Here is a 19,582-nt window from a genome sequence, read left to right as displayed (position 1 = left end):
CAAGTTGTCGCATAAAATCATTGGTCGTTTAGAAAGTGCAAGGTAGACTGGCATTGCCAATGTAATCTACACGTGGAAATAGAGCTTGGTATGACTCAAGTTTGCACATGGAGTTGGCCGCAATGTATTTAGTTTGGTCGCCTGTAACTCATTTTGAAGGAAATTTGTGCCCTATGAATACATGGAAACAATATGGAATGACCTTTAAAGCTGCCTGGGGTTGGGGGTTGTACATGGTTTTAATTTTTTTCTGCCTGGATTCATTTGAGAGAAGTCTGGTTGCAGTAAAATCAGCAGTTAAATGTAAAATCAATTGGTTCAAACATTTCTCCTTTTTCCGGAAACCAATGAAGATGAGTAATAGAATAGGCCACGTCAGCTGTGGTCGACTTCAAATCTCGCTACGTGCAGCCAGCATGAATTTATTTCCCAGCAGTGACTATAGTCCAGCATTATAGTCCTGTCAGCCCTAGGGAGGGCCACATCAGGATTGTCACTGGTGAATCTTATATACTTATAGGGCTGGGATTAAATATCGATAGCAGTTATTCCATCAGTCACCCTTTTTAAAGTCTTTCACCCAAAGAGCTGACAGTCTACAACCAAAGACACTTGAAGACCAACACAATTATACTGTAAATCTGTTTGCTTGAGGCAAAAGGTCTCCAAGAAGATTATTACTGTCCAATAATTTGCTCCTCTGGGCTGACGGGAAAGGGGCTGAGCAGAGCTATGCTTGTAAGTTTGGAGTTAAACAGTGTGGATCTCTTTGATGTCAGATATGATGAAAGATAGCAACAAGACTGAAGGCAGATAAAACAGCCTCAGGCTAAGAAGAAACGTAATGTGTATTAACTCCTTACGCTGCGGTGGATCAGGGTAATGTTACCTTGTAACGTTACATATTGATCCATCAGGTAACTGGTACATTGAAATTAATTCCCTGAAGAGAAAATTGCAATGAATTGAAAAAGGAGAAATCTCAATGTATCCTTCCTGGTAAAATATTTTATATTTTATAAATGTTTTACAATTTAGTATTTAATAATTACACCTCAATGCACAGGGACAGTAAAATAAAATGCTAAATGTTCCTTTTTTTTCCTTTAGAAGGGAATAAACAGCAATTAGGTGGTCTGGCCCCACCTGATTCTCTTTATACAGCCTGTAGGTGGTGCAAGGCATTTGGTATGGTTTAGTAAAGTGGTGCCTTGGGTGGGATTAGCTCTGACCCTCTGTGATGTCTGTAGCTGTTACATCCAGTCTGCCTGGAGAAATGGCCACTTGTGCGATGCTACAGAGTATTCTAGGGCTGGTGATAATTTTCTCAAACGTTGAAATGTCACTAACTACATCGGACAACGCTACATTCCACAGTGTACAGGTAAGGGCGACCACTTCCTGCATCAACTGCACTATTAGCACGCATTACCCACTGTAATTACTGTTATTGCCGGCAATTTGGGGTTTTAGTCAGAATAGGTGTAGCCGATAATTATAGTAAATTAAAAGTTCAAGGTTGTTTTATATATATATATATATATAGCTAGCTAAATATGTAGTGATGGAGTGTTTGCTAATGTTATATCTCTATGTATAGATAAATGATCTATCCTTATATAATAACACTGCTTAAAAAAATAGAAATGGGGCTTTTTCTAGAAAACAAGAATTGCAGAGACGCGACTAAGAAATTGTTTAGGTTTAAAATAGCCGTGCTGGAATAATAGCTACATTTCACCAGTTTTATATCTGAAATCTAAAATTCCACCCACTCCAAATGAAATATCCTCCTAACATATTAAATAATGGTATCTGAATATTTTGGAGTGTTTAGACCAAACTCTATGTTAAGTGTCCATTATGTGCATGTATGTAGAGACAGATCTAATACGTGTTTGTTTCATGTTTGGGTAGGAAGAGGCCTTTGTTCTCATTCTGTAAGTGTGACAGTAAAAGTTCTTTCCATTTGTCGCTACAGATAATTAAGCAATGGTTCCGGAATACATTTGGCACTGCATGGGAACCTGATGGGGGTTTTGACACCTCTGAGTGAAGGATGTTTCTAGTACAGCTTGATGGGGGCTGTAAATGCTCATTTAGTTTATTTATATGTTTTACTTTTTCGAATATATCACCTTTATCTGTGGGTTTGCGCAGATTAGTGATTATATATATAGAGATCAATTAAAAATGGCATTAAAAGAATCAAGAAATATGGCAGTAAGTGACCCCTAACTGAAATAAGGGACTAGCTGCAGTCCGCAACCCACCACTTGCAAACTGGACTTTGTGGCATTGGTCGTATGATGGCTGGTAACATGCCGCTGCCAATATAGATGCATTGCTAAAGGTGAACGCTGCAGCCTCCGTCAAGCTATAGAAAGAGAAAGCATATCAGATCTGGAGACTAATGATGGTGCTTGGAACAATAGACATATTTTCAGCTGGTTAGGACAGCATCACTGATAACATCACTGCCGTAGACCAGGGAAACCCAGTTTCAAAGCCCGGTCAGACCCCCTCACCAAAAAGAGTTTTTAGGTAAGACACCTAACGATATCTATCCACCTACCTCAAATTCTCATAGATTGTAAGAGTCTGAGCTGGGGCTTCTGTGCCTCTAAATATCCCCTTTGTAAAGCGCTGCGCAATATACTGGCACTATATAAATGCAAATAATAATCGTATAAGTCATCTAACATAAACCCACTGATAGTTAATAAACAAACAGATCAGATTTTCACTAACATGTCGACAGTTACATCCCCTGTATCTTAGAACAGGGGTCTTCAAACTATGGCCCTCCAGATGTTGCTGAACTACAACTCCCATGATTCTTTGAATTACATAGATAGCCAGAGAATCATGGGAGTTGTAGTTCAGCAACATCTGGGGGGCCGGAGTTTGAGGACCCATGTCTTAGAGCATAGTATCTCCCAGGATGCACTTGACCTCCTCTTAATGATTGGCTGTTTAATTGATCATTTTCTTTTTAATCTTTTTAACATGTTTAAATGAGTGTGTTATTCTTATTCTTCTTATACACTTCTCATGCCAGACAAAACGTGTGCCAGTTTGTATATAGGATAAAATTCCATCTTGGATTTGTGATGCCCAGATTGCTAGCAAATGTATAAAACACAACATTCATTTTATTATACATCTATTAGTTCTTTATTATAAACCACTACACTGTGTGCAGAATTATTAGGCAAATGAGTATTTTGACCACATCATCCTCTTTATGCATGTTGTCTTACTCCAAGCTGTATAGGCTCGAAAGCCTACTACCAATTAAGCATATTAGGTGATGTGCATCTCTGTAATGAGAAGGGGTGTGGTCTAATGACATCAACACCCTATATCAGGTGTGCATAATTATTAGGCAACTTCCTTTCCTTTGGCAAAATGGGTCAAAAGAAGGACTTGACAGGCTCAGAAAAGTCAAAAATAGTGAGATATCTTGCAGAGGGATGCAGCACTCTTAAAATTGCAAAGCTTCTGAAGCGTGATCATCGAACAATCAAGCGTTTCATTCAAAATAGTCAACAGGGTCGCAAGAAGCGTGTGGAGAAACCAAGGCGCAAAATAACTGCCCATGAACTGAGAAAAGTCAAGCGTGCAGCTGCCTAGATGCCACTTGCCACCAGTTTGGCCATATTTCAGAGCTGCAACATCACTGGAGTGCCTGAAAGCACAAGGTGTGCAATACTCAGAGACATGGCCAAGGTAAGAAAGGCTGAAAGACGACCACCACTGAACAAGACACACAAGCTGAAACGTCAAGACTGGGCCAAGAAATATCTCAAGACTGATTTTTCTAAGGTTTTATGGACTGATGAAATGAGAGTGAGTCTTGATGGGCCAGATGGATGGATTGGTAAAGGGCAGAGAGCTCCAGTCCGACTCAGACGCCAGCAAGGTGGAGGTGGAGTACTGGTTTGGGCTGGTATCATCAAAGATGAACTTGTGGGGCCTTTTCGGGTCGAGGATGGAGTCAAGCTCAACTCCCAGTTTCTGGAAGACACCTTCTTCAAGCAGTGGTACAGGAAGAAGTCTGCATCCTTCAAGAAAAACATGATTTTCATGCAGGACAATGCTCCATCACACGCGTCCCAGTACTCCACAGCGTGGCTGGCAAGAAAGGGTATAAAAGAAGAAAATCTAATGACATGGCCTCCTTGTTCACCTGATCTGAACCCCATTGAGAACCTGTGGTCCATCATCAAATGTGAGATTTACAAGGAGGGAAAACAGTACACCTCTCTGAACAGTGTCTGGGAGGCTGTGGTTGCTGCTGCACGCAATGTTGGTGGTGAACAGATCAAAACACTGACAGAATACATGGATGGTAGGCTTTTGAGTGTCCTTGCAAAGAAAGGTGGCTATATTGGTCACTGATTTGTTTTTGTTATGTTTTTGAATGTCAGAAATGTATATTTGTGAATGTTGAGATGTTATATTGGTTTCACTGGTAAAAATAAATAATTGAAATGGGTATATATTTGTTTTTTGTTAAGTTGCCTAATAATTATGCACAGTAATAGTCACCTGCACACACAGATATCCCCCTAAAATAGCTATAACTAAAAACAAACTAAAAACTACTTCCAAAAATATTCAGCTTTGATATTAATGAGTTTTTTGGGTTTATTGAGAACATGGTTGTTGTTCAATAATAAAATTAATCCTCAAAAATACAACTTGCCTAATAATTCTGCACTCCCTGTATACAAACACGATTGCAGTGAAAACTACAAACCTGCCAATCATTGGCTGGTAGGACATGGGAAGCAGAGCAGGCCTTCCGAGGGGGCATAACCAATAATGAAATGGGCAGACCTACCTGGAAAGTCATCTAATGATGCACATGTGCTCTGCCGCTCAGGCCCAGTTCCCTAGTGTCCCTGGAGGCAAGACACCAGGGAACCAAAGCGAGATGGAACAGAACCCCGAAACCGGGACGGTTGGGGGGCATGTGCCAGGGTTATTTAACAAAGTGAGAATTGTAGGAAATGTAACGTAAATTTAAAATTTAAGTTCAAAACACTTGGAGAATATTTCCACTTTAGCTTTTTCAACACTTTTGCCATTAACCCAATTTGAGGGTGACATTAACACTTTCAGGTATGACATATTGACCTGCTACCACTTTATAAGAATAAACTTTACCTGTACATTTTGGAGCCAAATTGCTAGCACATGCATAGATTAAAAAGTTATTCCAGTATGTAGATTTAGACATTTCAAAGTCCTTTTCCCGGTGTGTCTTCAGAGAGAGCCCCTACTGATTCAACACATGCTTCTGTTAGTACATAACACAATTAAAAAAACAAACAACCTTTGAAGTTTGCAGAAGGCGTGCTATATATTCCCCCCCGTCTAGTAAATTGGTAGGGGCGGTGTGGAGACAACCTTTTAACTCAGTTTAATGTATGTTTGGGATGGAAAGAACCTTGCGGCTTATTCTTTAAGGAATAGGTAATTACATGTTACCTTGTGTTTAGCTCCCCATCCACACGCCATCATAGACCAAATGTTCGATGACATGATGGAGGTGACTGTGCAAAACCCAAGAAATTCTTTGAACATGAAATTATAAAGCTGATAATTTTATAATTAATGTGGCAACTGAACATGCCATAAAACCACTGGTGATGTCAGAATTGGAGTGTAAACTCACTGGATCAGATGGCCTTAATCGCTTTTAAACTCAAAATTGACTGAAAGATGGTATACACATCAAAATACAAATATTTAACTGGAAACATCAGAGAGGAGATGAATGGCATTGAGTTACAATATGTAGAAAGAGTAGTGCTTACCTGGAATAGCGTCCCAGCAGACAAGTACATTAAGCAAATAGCCAACTCCAAAACATATTTGAAAAAAAATGAACCATTCGGATATTTGGCCAGGTTTGAATTTTTGTTGATGATAATTGTGGCATTTATATGAAAACCTCTACACTGAACCAAATTTCTTCCAAACTTTTCTCAAACTTTCTTTGGAGCCGTGTTTGTCTAGCATCTATGAACAATATGCTGCACATTACAGGTTCCTTTGGTTTCTCCACTCGTACATTGCCCCAGTATATGATTGTGCTCTATTATTATACTTTAATATGACTTATTTATTGTAGTGTATATTAATGATTCTCTCGTGGAATAAAATCAATATGGTTTAATTTAAGTTAAATTCTCTCGTAGACTGTCTAGTCTTTGAAATATGATCATGTTTCCCTTACTATAAATTGAAAATGTTGTCACACTATTAGCGCATTCATTTAGCTAATAATGTGTTTTGGAGCATTCTGAAGAGACACCATGACAATATTTGGCATTTACTCATTGAAACGTGTATTGTGACGAAATTGCATCGTTTCTGCATGGAAGATTTTTTTTTTAATGCATCTCTTATGTTACACATTTTTCGTAACTCAATGTTTATTTAATTAACCATTTTTCAATTAAATTTTTTTTGTGATAAAGCAACACTCCAAATACCATAACCACTATTACCCACTTTAATGGTTATGGCTGTTGAGGTGCCTGATGCCTTCTTAAGGTAAGTAATGAAACCAGTTCAACAACTTACATGGGGTGAGCTGGGTGCTCTTCACCTCCTCCTGTGTCCCCGAAATATGTATCAGAACTTAGGTCAATGACTGAGCCATGAACAGCTTAACCCATTAACTAAGAGGCATGCAGAGCTTAACCCATTAACTAAGAGCCGAGCAGAGCTTAGCTAGTTGACGGAGAGCCGTGCAGAGCTTAGCCATTGACCGAGAGCCGAGCAGAACTTAGCCCATTGGCGGAGAGCTGTGCTTAGCTTAGCTCGTTGACCAAGAGCTGTGCAGAACTTAGCTCGTTGACAGATAACCCTACAGAGACTAGCTCATTGATCGAGAGCTGAGCAGAGCTTAGCTCGTTGACTAAGAGCCGAGAAGAGCTTAGCTCGTTGATCAAAAGCCGTGCTGAGCTTAGCTCGTTGACAGAGAGCCCTACAGAGACTAGCTCATTGATCGAGAGCCTGCAGAGCTTAGCTTGTTGACCGAGAGCCGCGCAGAGCTTAGCTCGTTGACTAAGAGCCGAGAAGAGCTTAGCTCGTTGATCAAAAGCCATGCAGAGCTTAGCTCATTGACTGAGATCACCTCCCAGCCAACAAGCCGGGCCTGCACTGTAGGTCTTGGCTTAGTAGAGCTAAAGGAAGCCCTTTGCTAGAGGAGGTGATCAGCCGCCTCCAGGTAAGTTGCTAATCCTATCTCACCCCGCAGTTTGACTTCTTACCCTGGGAGGGCTCCAAGCCTGTTCGGGCATCAGAATCACAAAAGCAGGCTGTAGGTATCGTGCTCAGAGTGTTCCTTTAAATTAGCAAATGACATTGCCAATTTTACATGATTCCCACTTCTCTGAATAAATATCTTTGCGTTTACTAAAATAAACAATGGCTTGAAAACAGAGTTCACATAGTCAAGTTGGAAATGTTTCCGTCTTGTTTTTTGGCCCAATCTTTGCAATTTGGTATTAATGTCACTAGAGTTCACTGTTTCCTGAATACATTTTTAATGTATAGTTGATTTGGGCTTTGAATTAAGTAAAAGAAAAGTGATTTTGAAGAAGGCAGAATCCCACAATTAGGAGATCTGTACGAGATCCATCGATGCCTTAAAGGAGTTTTGACCTGAGGGGACATTAATCTAATTTCTGTTTCTTTTTGAAGTGAATCTGATATTCATCAAACCTATGTGCTGTTAAAAAGGGCAGCAGGCATTAAAACCCAGCCACACCAAAGAACCTTCTACAGAGGATCAAAACTATCTTCTATTTTCTTGCGCAGTGCGGATAACAGGATGAGCATTTAAATGTTTCCCATATGGCTTGAAAGACAGCACAGACAGGGGGTGTATGTGTTTACATGTATTTTAAATCCACATTTTGATGTTCTGCTACTTTCTAATCCTGGGACGGGGTGTCATTTAAGGGGATATTTGACCTTTTCAAAGGTATAGGTCATCCATTGCCAAAAAGTAACCCATCAACTTCAACTCCCATGATGCCTTTCCAGCCTTTTGATCACTCCCAGTGTAGGTCTAAATTAACCTGAATTATAGAGACAAATGTACTGTCCCTCTAACATAATGGAACCATTATCCCAATTTTGCTGCTGGTAACTTCAGCCATCATAGCATGTTATAAAGTATTAAGATCCAGCTGAACGACAATCATTTTATTAAGCTAGGAAAGATTTGGAACTGAGTAATACTAGTTTATAATCCAGCTATCAGGTTCTGTATGCGCTAGAGGCAGTGCAGTTGGGATACTAACTAGTGAGTTACCTTACTGACGTGTTTTACTGTTTAGTATAGAATGGTGGAATAAATGTTTTTATTGTATTATTAAAAGCAAGTACTATATGTTGTATTATTCAAATTTCCAGATGTCTAGATATATATCTGCATCCAATCATTAGAAAACTGTATGGTTTAATCTATACATATTGTGGCAATTTAACTAATGCATTGATTGTATTTTATAATTCACATATAGCAGGCCCTGTTGATATTTTTTATAAAAAACAAAAACAAACAAACATGTTTTCAGGAAATAATCATTTACGGGATGATGGGTAATTGAGATTACAAGATAATTTATCAAATAGTAATAATATGCTGTTTAGTTCATTTAGTGGAATTATAATTTGAGATATGATGCACAGAACAAAACATCAGATTGGCGCTCCAGTGTAATGTTGAGAGGAACCAGCCAGATTAAAAATATGAAACATGCGTATACCCAAACTGTGTTGGACTTTATACATTCTGAGATACGCAAGTCTATTACATCCTACAAAATATACAGCTACAGACAGAATTCAATTTATCACAACTATGTTTCTCAAGGCTTCTTTTTTTAGCAGTGTCCTGTCTTATAAAATGGTTTTTAATTTAGGACAAGAGTAAAACCGTGACCACACGTGGACTGTGCAATATTTTTATAATTTTTCTTGATTCTCCTAGAATTTGCCATCAAACGCATCATGGGATCGGTTAGGAGATTGGGGAGATCGTACAGAGGAAGCCGTCAAGCAAGGATCTCACAAATTCATCAATGAGCTAGATCTCTCACAGCTGAAAGAAGAAGATCTGATACCTGCTATTCATCAGGGCTCAACTCTTGGACATGGCGACAAAAGCTCTAAGAAAGAGGAACGCTACAAAAAAACAGACTCTACTGAAGAAAATATCACATCCGACAAGAAGAAGAGACCCATCTCAGAGGGACGCATTCCAACAGACCAATCCACCAATGACATAATAGACTTGACAGAAGACCCGGTTCACACCAAGGCAAGCCCCCTACCTACACCAGTTTCCAACGCCTACTTCAACTCAACCATTGACCGCTTTCCTACAGCACCACCCGACCAAGAGAATTGGACCACTATCGTAATTACTTCACACGCTTACAATGATACTTCCACACAGAGGAGTTCAGGCAGCGTTGAGGGGGTACTGGATAAAAAGACTACAACAAGTGATAAGCCACTAAATACCCCTATTCGTGGCTTTCCAGGGCCACGTGGCCCTCCTGTAAGTATGAGAACGTCTGTTACTCCCATCAATTCCATCTTCAGTGTTCACACTGGGACAATGCAACCTAAAAGTAAAGTTTTCAGGGTATACATACCACTGTGTAGTATTGACACCAAATTTGTAGTAATATACACCGTATTTAATATATTAACATTTGTTTAAATAAATCTCTCGACACAATAAATGGTTTCATTATTATAATATATTTTTTTTACATTTATTTAAAGGGATACTATAGGCATCAAAACAACTTAAGCTTAATGAAGCAGTGTTAGTGTATAGATCATGCCCATGCAGTCTCACTGCTCAATTCTCTATCTCTACCATTTGAAAGTTAACTCAATTGTCTTTTTGTCCATGCATCCCTAGCCACACCTCCCCTGGCTGTGATTGACACAGCCTGCTTGAAAAAAATTGTATAATTTCAATCAGATTTTAACTTTAGAAGATTTTATCTCCTGCTCTGTAAATTAAAATGTAATCTCTCACAGGAAGCTCCTGCAGGGTCTAGCAGTATATTAACGTTGCAGGAGATAATACATCCTAAATTAGCAGAGTGTGCAATAAAGGAAGTTTAAACATTAGATGTCTCTTTGCAGGAAGTGTTTAAGAAGGCTGTGTAAGTTATATGCAATGAGGTGTGACTAGAGCTGTATAAATAAAGTGATTTAATTTGCAAATGGTAGAGAATTGAGCAGTGAGACTGCAGGGCCATGATCTCTACACCAAAACTACTTGCTGAAGTGGTTTTGGTGACGGAAATGAAAAACTACCCAATTTTTTTTCCAAATGCTGGCAACTATGTTTAAGGGGTCCTATGCTATTAATTTAAGGGGTGTGACTGTAATTCCTTTATATTTTACAATATAGATCACGTTTGGGGATAATTCATACACAGGTTACTTACTACATTTTGGGGGGAATTTACAAGATTATTAAAATTTTTAGGCAAAAATAACCAAATTGACAAAATAGTTGAATGGGATTTTTTTTGTTTTTTAATTCAGCTTAGTCAGCCTGAAATTTGCAGTTCCTTTGCCAGTTCCCTAACATTTAGTGAATAAGGTTTGATGTTCAGGGGAAATCCCATGAATCTGTCTGTTGGCAGCTGTTAGACACGAAATGTAAGAGATGTGATTTTAGCTTATTTGAAGCAATCTGAGCAGCGATTGTGGGTGAAGTGCCACAGTGCCACCTAGAGGAAAAATATGAGAATACATGATGGGTGTCTATATAGCTCGAAGTCAACACAAACGGAGACCTGGAGCATGCTGTAGTTGTTATGGTGCTTGGTGTTGCTTTATTGAAAGAATGGCCTATCTAGTAATGCTAACTTTTTCTCATGGTCTTTAGTAATGTTTTAGTGTGAAAGTATAGTGCAAAATCTGCTTTATAATTTAATTGCATCGGTGGACAGAAATTAGATCAGATGAAATTATCGTCAGTTCTACTATTCAATCGCTCGCAATAAAACACTGAGAAAAAGCCATAATGCTTCATTGTTGGATTAGTTATTTCTCACACTGTAACAAACAATATACTCCTTGATCCATAGGGGTTAGAGAGCAGCTGTCACTTCTCAGGAATTGTAATATTATATTTGTACATCCCACGTATTTAACGAATGTGTTTGACGTGTGAAAACAAAGCTCAGCACAAGTTCCGCGTGATTTCCATTGATGGTTAATTTGCAGAGAAGTAATGTTCCTTTTTAAATTTAGTGAACCCTCACCCCTAGGATAGTTGCCAGATGGAGGCATTAATGAGTAACGTACAAAACAAACAGTATTTCAGTTCAGCTTTACTGTGGCTAGAAAGGGTATCGGTATCAGTGGTCATTGAGGCTCACCTGGCACAGGGATCCCACAAACTGAAGGATGCTCAGAGCTTGTTACCCTTACCCTTTTCCTGGCACAGCATGGCAGCAATGTTTTGGGTTTCCCATAATTTACTTCAGTCAAATTACTTTGAAAACGATTTGGAAAAGAGAATCAGACAAACCAAAGTGGCAAAAAAATGGGCAAATCAGTGAACTGCAGAATACATACATAGTATAAATATTAAGTACACTGATAGACACAATTTCCTACTATTTGGATCAGATCAAGTGATATAAAGTAACCAATGAATGGGAAAAAAAGAGAATCATTAAATAATCAATATGTATATGTTCCTTAAAAATATATAAATATAGATTTTTTTTTTGCAACGCCTCCTTTTTCCCTCTATTGCTCACTTCTCACTTCATTAGTAAATTAAATAATTTAGTGAATGTCCCATAGCCATCAACCATCTTGTTTCCTATTAATCATCTCTCTTTTTTTAGAGCAATTCCCGAATCCCTTAACAAAACAAACATGTTCGTACACCGCGCATTTCGTTTTGTGACTCGGAGTTCGTGAATTCGAATGATCGCCTGATTGGCCCAAATTCCACATCTATTACTTCTGAGTGAAGTTCAGTTAGAAAATTTCCTCTGTTTCACTAATTCCTGTCCTCCGAGAGAAGCATGTATACTTTGGTTTACTTTAGATGTTAGTAAAATATTACTGCGAACTGGCGCTGGCTGGTGGCATGGTAGAAGATAATTGCATTATTGATATTTGTTTCAGGGCTGCCGTGGCCGTCCTGGATTTCCTGGACCAAAAGGAGACAAGGTGAGCATAGCACAGTGCAGTTACAAAAAAAAAGAATGTGGAAATCGACATAAATAGCAAAATGCCAAAAAACTTTATTAAGACTCTATAAAAAGGCATCAATTGCCAGTAACAACACAGATAATAACAACTAAATATATATTGAGAGGTCCTAACACATTAAATCCAATAGGACAAAGAAAAAAAAGTCCCAATAAGTGCCAGCCGCGCTGGAAACAAAAAGAGTAAACATTATGGATATATAAAAAACCAAAAAAAAGTAGTATAAAGTTGCACACACATACCATGTGTTTCACACACGACACCGGGATTATCAAGCTATATCGGCAGGCCTGATGATCCCGGCATAGCGTGTGAAACGCGTGTCGAGTGCTTGCAACCTTATACTACTTTTTCTTTGTTTTCCCCCCCATTTTCTATATCCATAATGTTTACTCTTTTTGTGTCCAGGCCAGTTGGCAAATAAATATGAACATGTCTCTTTTGTGGCCCTTTGACCATGGAGGATGCTAGGATAGGGAACAGCCAACCCTGGACACAATTCTCTGCCTAAAAGTTAGTTATTAAGTGTCTCATTTGTTTATATTCAAGGTTCTTAACCCCTGTGACAAACTCTCCTTTTCAAGTGAGTTTGCCACGAGCTCCTGGAGGAGCCTGCTTGCCAGCCTCCTGCCCACAGACTATGGGCCCTGCAGGGTAACCTGTAAAAGACTACTAAACTTGACCGACTGTTAGCACTGATTTCCCTGGAACTGTTTTGGGCATGGGACCATACTTGCGGTCGATCAAAACTATGACTTCCAAGAAATTCCTGAACCGATCTGGGTGATTTTTGGATATGTTGTTCACCCAGATTGGGGCTATCAGGGGATGTGTTGAATTTTGGGGTACTTCCTGAACTTTGTGAAAATGTGGAGTTACTTACAGGACTTTACTCAATTATCTCCTAAGCAGAGGGGAGGGATTGTGTCACAGACTGTATGTTTGTTCTGATTGGTTTATGTGTTTTGTGTTCCTGTGCCCCATCAGGTCCAGTGGGTGTTCCTCTGGCCTGTAAAATTGTATAAAAGTTCAGAGTGTCCCATTAACCTAGAGATTCCTGCTTACACTCCAAAACTGTGTGTTGTCCAGTTATTGGAGGGAAAGAAGATGTGCTCCTGTGTCTGCTGTTCCAGCTTGCAGGAGGTTCAACTGGGAAAATCCTTGTAAGGACTAGAGCTAATTCCCCATTTGGTTCCAGAGTTCCCAGGACTGAGTGCCGTCCAGTGCCTGGAGGTGTCAGAGCTAATTTCCCCTTTGGCTCCAGGAGGGAGGTTCCAGGGCCCCAGTCAAGCTACGGTGACTGAGGGCAAGAAGTGCTGCGGTTTGTCCCCTGTTCCAGCTAGGAAGCGGTCCTTCGGGGGAGGTGCCTAGTCGGGGTGCCCGGTGATCCGTTACAACCCCCTTCTGGTTACTTTAGATAACTACTTTATATTCTCAGAGACTCTGTGACCCCTAGTGAAAGCTTAGGGAAATTACATGTAGGGAATCATTAACTTGGGATTCTAGCTACCTATCATATATTCTTTATCAATTGTTAGTAACATCAAACATCTTAGAGGGGATGGTTTCTAACTATTTTTTGGGACGTATTGTTCTTTGTCCTATTAGGTTTCATGTGGTAGTACTTAATATATATTGAGTGGTTATTATCTTAATTTGTTGTTATTGGCAATTGATGCCCTTTTCTTGCGTCTTAATAAAGGTTTCTGGATATTACTATTTGTGTACATTTTCCACATTATTTTGATGGTTCAAATTGAAGGGCTTAAACCCTTTGTTTATGTGGACAACCCGGATATACTCTAGGGATTGTACCACAAATATTTAGCATTGTGCAGTATTACAGTGTTACATAGAATAGCATAGTCTAGTATTATAGTGCTCTATATGGTAGCACAGTGCACTTACTTCCCATTTGGTCTGTACCTCTCCCCCTGGTACCTACCTAGCTGCACTTACTATCTACCCGCTCTGTACATCTCCCCCTGGTACCCACCTATCAACAATTACTACCTGCGCGCTCATTACTTGCTGCTCCCTCCATTGAATACTGTGGCTGATAGTGAATTGGTCTTTATGAACAGTTTCCAGTCTTACTTTATGATGTCTGTCTCTGACCATATCTTGTATTTCCTACAGGGGGAACGAGGGGTAATGGGGCGCGTAGGAATGACAGGGAACCCTGGGCCGGGTGGACCACCAGGATTACCCACCATAATGATCTGGAGCAACACAAAGGATGATTGGGCAGCCTTTTATGTAAGTCTGTTAACTAACAAATAAATTCAATGATTTTATACTTATCCCTTAATGTTTCCAGCTCGGCTAATTTCACAAAATTTTATAATTCTCCTGTTATCTCAGCAATTTCTGATTTAGTGAATAGATCCCACACATTTCTTCTAGTAATATATAAAATACAACGCAAGCGTTTTTTGTTTTTTGTGAGGATGTGAGGTTTCTAAAAACTTTATTACATGACAAAAGCTATCAAAAAGCAACCTTAAACCAATGCATGGCATAGCTGAAATAGCAGGGGGTAACCAACAGCTCAGCTGTATCCCATGATGCTGCAATGAACTCTCCATGCAAATGAGTTCCTTTCAATGTAAGTTTAAATTGTCCAAACAGACACACATCGCCTGGCTCATTGGAAGAAACGGCCTGAAACACAAAACAAACAATGACTGTTTTTGACTTTGTCGAAGTGTGCGTCTGATGTTACATTTCTCATTATCTGTTTCTTTTTGTCCCTTTTAGCAAACATCGTTGTATCAGCTGCTGCACTCCGGTTGGCCTGTGAGTGTGTGTCCTTCGTTTTCACAAATGGCCCACCGTCTTGGTACAATGGATCCTCTCTGTCCTCTAGTTTTGATTTGTGGGAAACAAAGTACAGATCTGGGATAAGCATGTCATCCTATTTCAATATATACTATACAACTAGATTACTCAAAAACACAAGTATTACCCCAGAAAGCAGATTGAAACTTTCTCGTTAGGATAGAGCGCTGAATTGTCACCCCCTTTTTAATAAGGGATTCTTGGAATACCCTGCATTAGTTTACATTTTAGGGTGACATTATGAGCACTAGGGATTTCTTAATTCCTTGCTTCTCAGTCTTAGAGACCGCTTTAGTTATTCCTCCCCCTCCCCCCCCTAATTTCATTATATGATTTTTATGTTTTTTAAATTTATATTTTGCCTGCTGGTAGTTTGTGACTTGCTAGATAATTTATTTTTGTAGGGGGTAGCAAAATAGCAAACATACTTAAAACTCCAGAACTGCTTCTTATTGTCTGATTTTTTTTACCTAATTCTGATGCAGATTGATAATTCTCTTAATTTTTTTGCTTGACTGCAATTCAAACAATTATTTCATCACTGTAGACACCTTATTCTTTATAAATAATATTTTGGGTGGTATAATGGCTCGCTGGGAGGGTTACTCAGACTCTGTACATATTTACATACTAAAGAATTTTAAAATGAAAATGATAGCAAGCCAAAATGTGTCTATTAACCAAACATTGAGCTGTGGTGACATGACTACCCAGTTGCAAAATGTAGACTAAAACAAGGTGCATTTTAATTTTTCTAATTTCTTATTATGGCCTTAAATTTGCAAGTCTCTATCCAACTCATTGCATAGCAGATAAACCCCAGCAATATCAGTGGAAGTGATATTTTAATTCAACATTCAATTGTTTTTAATATTAACTTACCTCTCTGTAATGATAGTAGGGTTATCCACTAAAGTGGAAAAAGTCATTTTCAAATCTTAGCATAAAGTAGCCAAATTGAGTACAGCCGACTGGAAATGTTTTGGGTTTTTTCAATTCGGCTTTTTTGATCTAAAATTAATTTCAAATTCACTTTGGTGAATAACGCTGACACTAGTATTTTCGCATTAGATACATTTTATCAGCTTATTTGGGGTATTTACAAATTTGCAATGTGGTTTTGTTTTTTTACTTTGGGTTTTTAGTTACGAGTTACATTTTTTTTTTTATAAACATTGTGTAAATCAAAGCAGTAAGACAAGATAACTGGAGGGAGCCATCTTACTGCGTAAACAGACTACATTAATGAGAACACAAGTCGCTGTTGCAAGTTACATTTTTAATGCCCTTCCTTCAAAGATATATCAACAAGGAAATCAACCTGATGGATTATTTTCTAGTTCATCCAACACTTTATGGAGACAATTTTCACAAGCACAGCATTTCTTGACATCTGGTAAAATAATAGCCATCATCACAAATTGCATGAATATTATTATATGTGAAATGAATGAGAGATCACTTTTCTGGAATGTGTGACTTAACATTAAATCACAAGGTTATTCCACTGTCAACAATGTTAAACATCGTATCATATTATTTTAATTATTCATTTATTTTAATTGGCCACCGGGTGATTTGGCATATAGAGCGATTCTGGGGTAAAGTTCTTGAAAGTGGAGCAGTCACCATGGAAACCAATGTTTTTGCAATTGCTCTGTTTTAGAATACTGTCTCAGGATTTCTATATACATAGAGTTTACTTTATGTTTGATTTGCTTCTCATTCATTTATGTTTCCAAATTTTTCTTTATTTTTTTTTTTTAGCGAAGTCGGGGACCTGTGGGCCTTCCTGGTATCTCTGGCAAACCAGGAGCGCCGGTAAGGGAAAATTTAATATGACACCAGCATCGTAGAATGAAAGAGATTGTATTTCTATATATTATACTATCCACAGTCCGGGATTCATCTGAACATCCCAGGATTTTTGACCTGTAATATTGTCCTGGCTTTGTTCTTTGACCCCTGTATCTGGTGACTGTTGGAGAATCAAAGCTTATCACTGCAAAGCTTATCATGCGAAAAAAGAGTGTGTTTTTTTTTGGTTGGCCCACCCATGCATCACCATACCATGTGCCCGACTAGCCACATCTAACCCCCTATCCCATATTCGTAGCACCCATTATTGGGGATATAATGTATTGTGATCATCGTCTCGGAAAGTGAATGACGTAGAACAATAAGCAGACAGTTTTTTCCAAATGAGTGAAAAGAGAAAATATATTAATATATATATATATATATATATATATATAGAGAGAGAGAGAGAGAGAGAGAGAGAGAATGGAAAACAATTAGTGATGTATTCATAAAACAGTGAATTGTGGTGATTTAAAAGCCAATGTTGTAAAATTTTGATCAGTATAACGAAGCTCTCCAAAAAGATTCTTTAATGCAGTTATATCCTTGGTTATCAGGGATTACATTATGCAAATATGGCTTTCACTGCACCACCATTGACTGGTCAGTGAATAAACGTCTTTCACTAAACCAAGAATTGTCAGAAAACAAAAAAGGAGTTTTAACTTTTTAGGTTAAAGTTGCAGAATTCCTAGTTTAGTGCATAAACCTCAATCAGTTTTATTGAGTCACACAAACCTATACTGCCATTTCTTGCACCATTACACTTTGCCAATGCCGCCATGTGCAGAGCATGCTGGGATTTATTCACAGAACACTGAACTATGTGCAGTTTTGCAAAAACTAGGCTAACAGTAACAAAATTTAAAAAAAAAACTGTAGACAATTGTTTGAATTTAGCTATTTTTGACATTCGATTATCAGTTCATCACATGTCACTGTTCTTTTCTGAATAAATCACTTTGTGCAAGCCGGTTGTGGAAGTTCTGACTTGTGATGAATAGTAAAGTGTTTGACAGGATTGGTAATATCTTCAGACTGAGACGGGTTCAGTATACACACATTATACGATTCCCGGCCTTGTTTTTACTAAAGCAAGAAGCCTTGCAAGCAGTGGTGTATCCTGGTTTTGTGCTGCCCTAGGCAGGACAAAACTCAGGCGCCCCCCTGCGCGCGCCACCCCCACCCAACCTTTACCCCGCCCCGCATTCTAAATACACATACACACATTCACTGACAGATACGCATACACTAGCTAACAGAAACACACACTCGCTAACAGAAACACACACACACTCAGTAACAGACAAACATACTCAGTAACAGACACACACTAACAGACACACACTCAGTCACTAGCAGACACAAACTAGCAGACACACACACTCACTAACATACACACACACACACTCACAGGCAAACACACTAACAGACACACACACACTAACAGACACACACACACACTCACTAACAGACACACACACACACTCACTAACAGACACACACACACACTCACTAACAGACACACACACACACTCACACTAACAGACACACACAAAGAAACACACTCACAAACAGACACACACACACACTCACTAACAGACACACACACACTCCACTAACAGACACACACACACACTCACTAACAGACACACACTCACTCACACTCACTAACAGACACACACTCACTAACAGACACACACACACTCACACTCACTAACAGACACACACTCACTCACTAACAGACACACACACACTCACACTCACTAACAGACACACACACTCACACTCACTAACAGACACTCACACTCACTCACATTAACACTTTTTTTTTTTTACTTTAACCCCCCCCCAGCCTCCTTACCTTTGGGAATGCTGGGGGGGTCATCTTTTTTCCCTGGTGGTCCAGTGGCTGCTGGGCGGTCAGGCGGCGCTAGTGGGCGGCCGGCGAGGGAGCACTTTCTCTGAGCTGTCTGCTCAGCTCCCTCGCGCGCCGCACAGTGAGGCTGGGAGGCGGAGCCGGAATATGACGTCATATTCCGGCTCCCAGCCTCACTCTGCGGCGCGCGAGGGAGCTGAGCAGACAGCTCAGAGAAAGTGCTCCCTCGCCGGCCGCCCACTAGCGCCGCCTGACCGCCCAGCAGCCCAGCATGTCGGTTAGCCGCAAGGCTAACAAGACATTTGCCCTGGGCATTTGGGGGGCGGCTTTTTTTGCCGCCCCCTGGAAAATGCCGCCCAAGGCAAATGCCTTGTTTGCCTCGCGGCTAATACGCCCCTGCTTGCAAGTAATGTGAGCTGCATGAGAAAAATAAATCTATACGACCCATTTAAAAATCAAACATGTTCTGATTGGCTGATTGCAATTTTATTGTGTATGACTGAGAAAGACGTAATGGCAGCTCCATGATTGCAGTAATTAAATCTATCCAGGAGATATAAAAGTGAAAAGAGGCAAGTTCCACAACGTACACATTATCTATGTAGACTTCTCTCTATATGTGCATTTTTCTATACACCCCAAGTTAACTATTAACCTTTTTTTAAACAAGTATTCGTGGGAATTCATAGTAAATATTTCTCTTTC

The 19,582-nt window shown here is 39.4% G+C and overlaps 1 protein-coding gene across 1 annotated transcript in view; it reads left to right on the top strand.

The window, feature by feature from the left end:
- The window catches only part of LOC134573271 (collagen alpha-1(I) chain-like), a 196,441-nt gene that overhangs the window by 138,138 nt on the left and 38,721 nt on the right, over positions 1-19,582 (top strand). Inside the window, exons 6-10 of the mRNA XM_063432922.1 lie at positions 9,023-9,595; positions 12,211-12,255; positions 14,437-14,556; positions 15,058-15,096; positions 16,906-16,959. Coding sequence (XP_063288992.1) covers positions 9,023-9,595; positions 12,211-12,255; positions 14,437-14,556; positions 15,058-15,096; positions 16,906-16,959 — 831 coding nt within the window. The remainder of the gene's footprint in view (positions 1-9,022; positions 9,596-12,210; positions 12,256-14,436; positions 14,557-15,057; positions 15,097-16,905; positions 16,960-19,582) is intronic.

This window comes from Pelobates fuscus, chromosome 9 (assembly GCF_036172605.1).
Source record: "Pelobates fuscus isolate aPelFus1 chromosome 9, aPelFus1.pri, whole genome shotgun sequence".
Classification (NCBI taxonomy): domain Eukaryota; kingdom Metazoa; phylum Chordata; class Amphibia; order Anura; family Pelobatidae; genus Pelobates; species Pelobates fuscus.
This window is presented reverse-complemented; position numbering and strand designations above follow the sequence as displayed.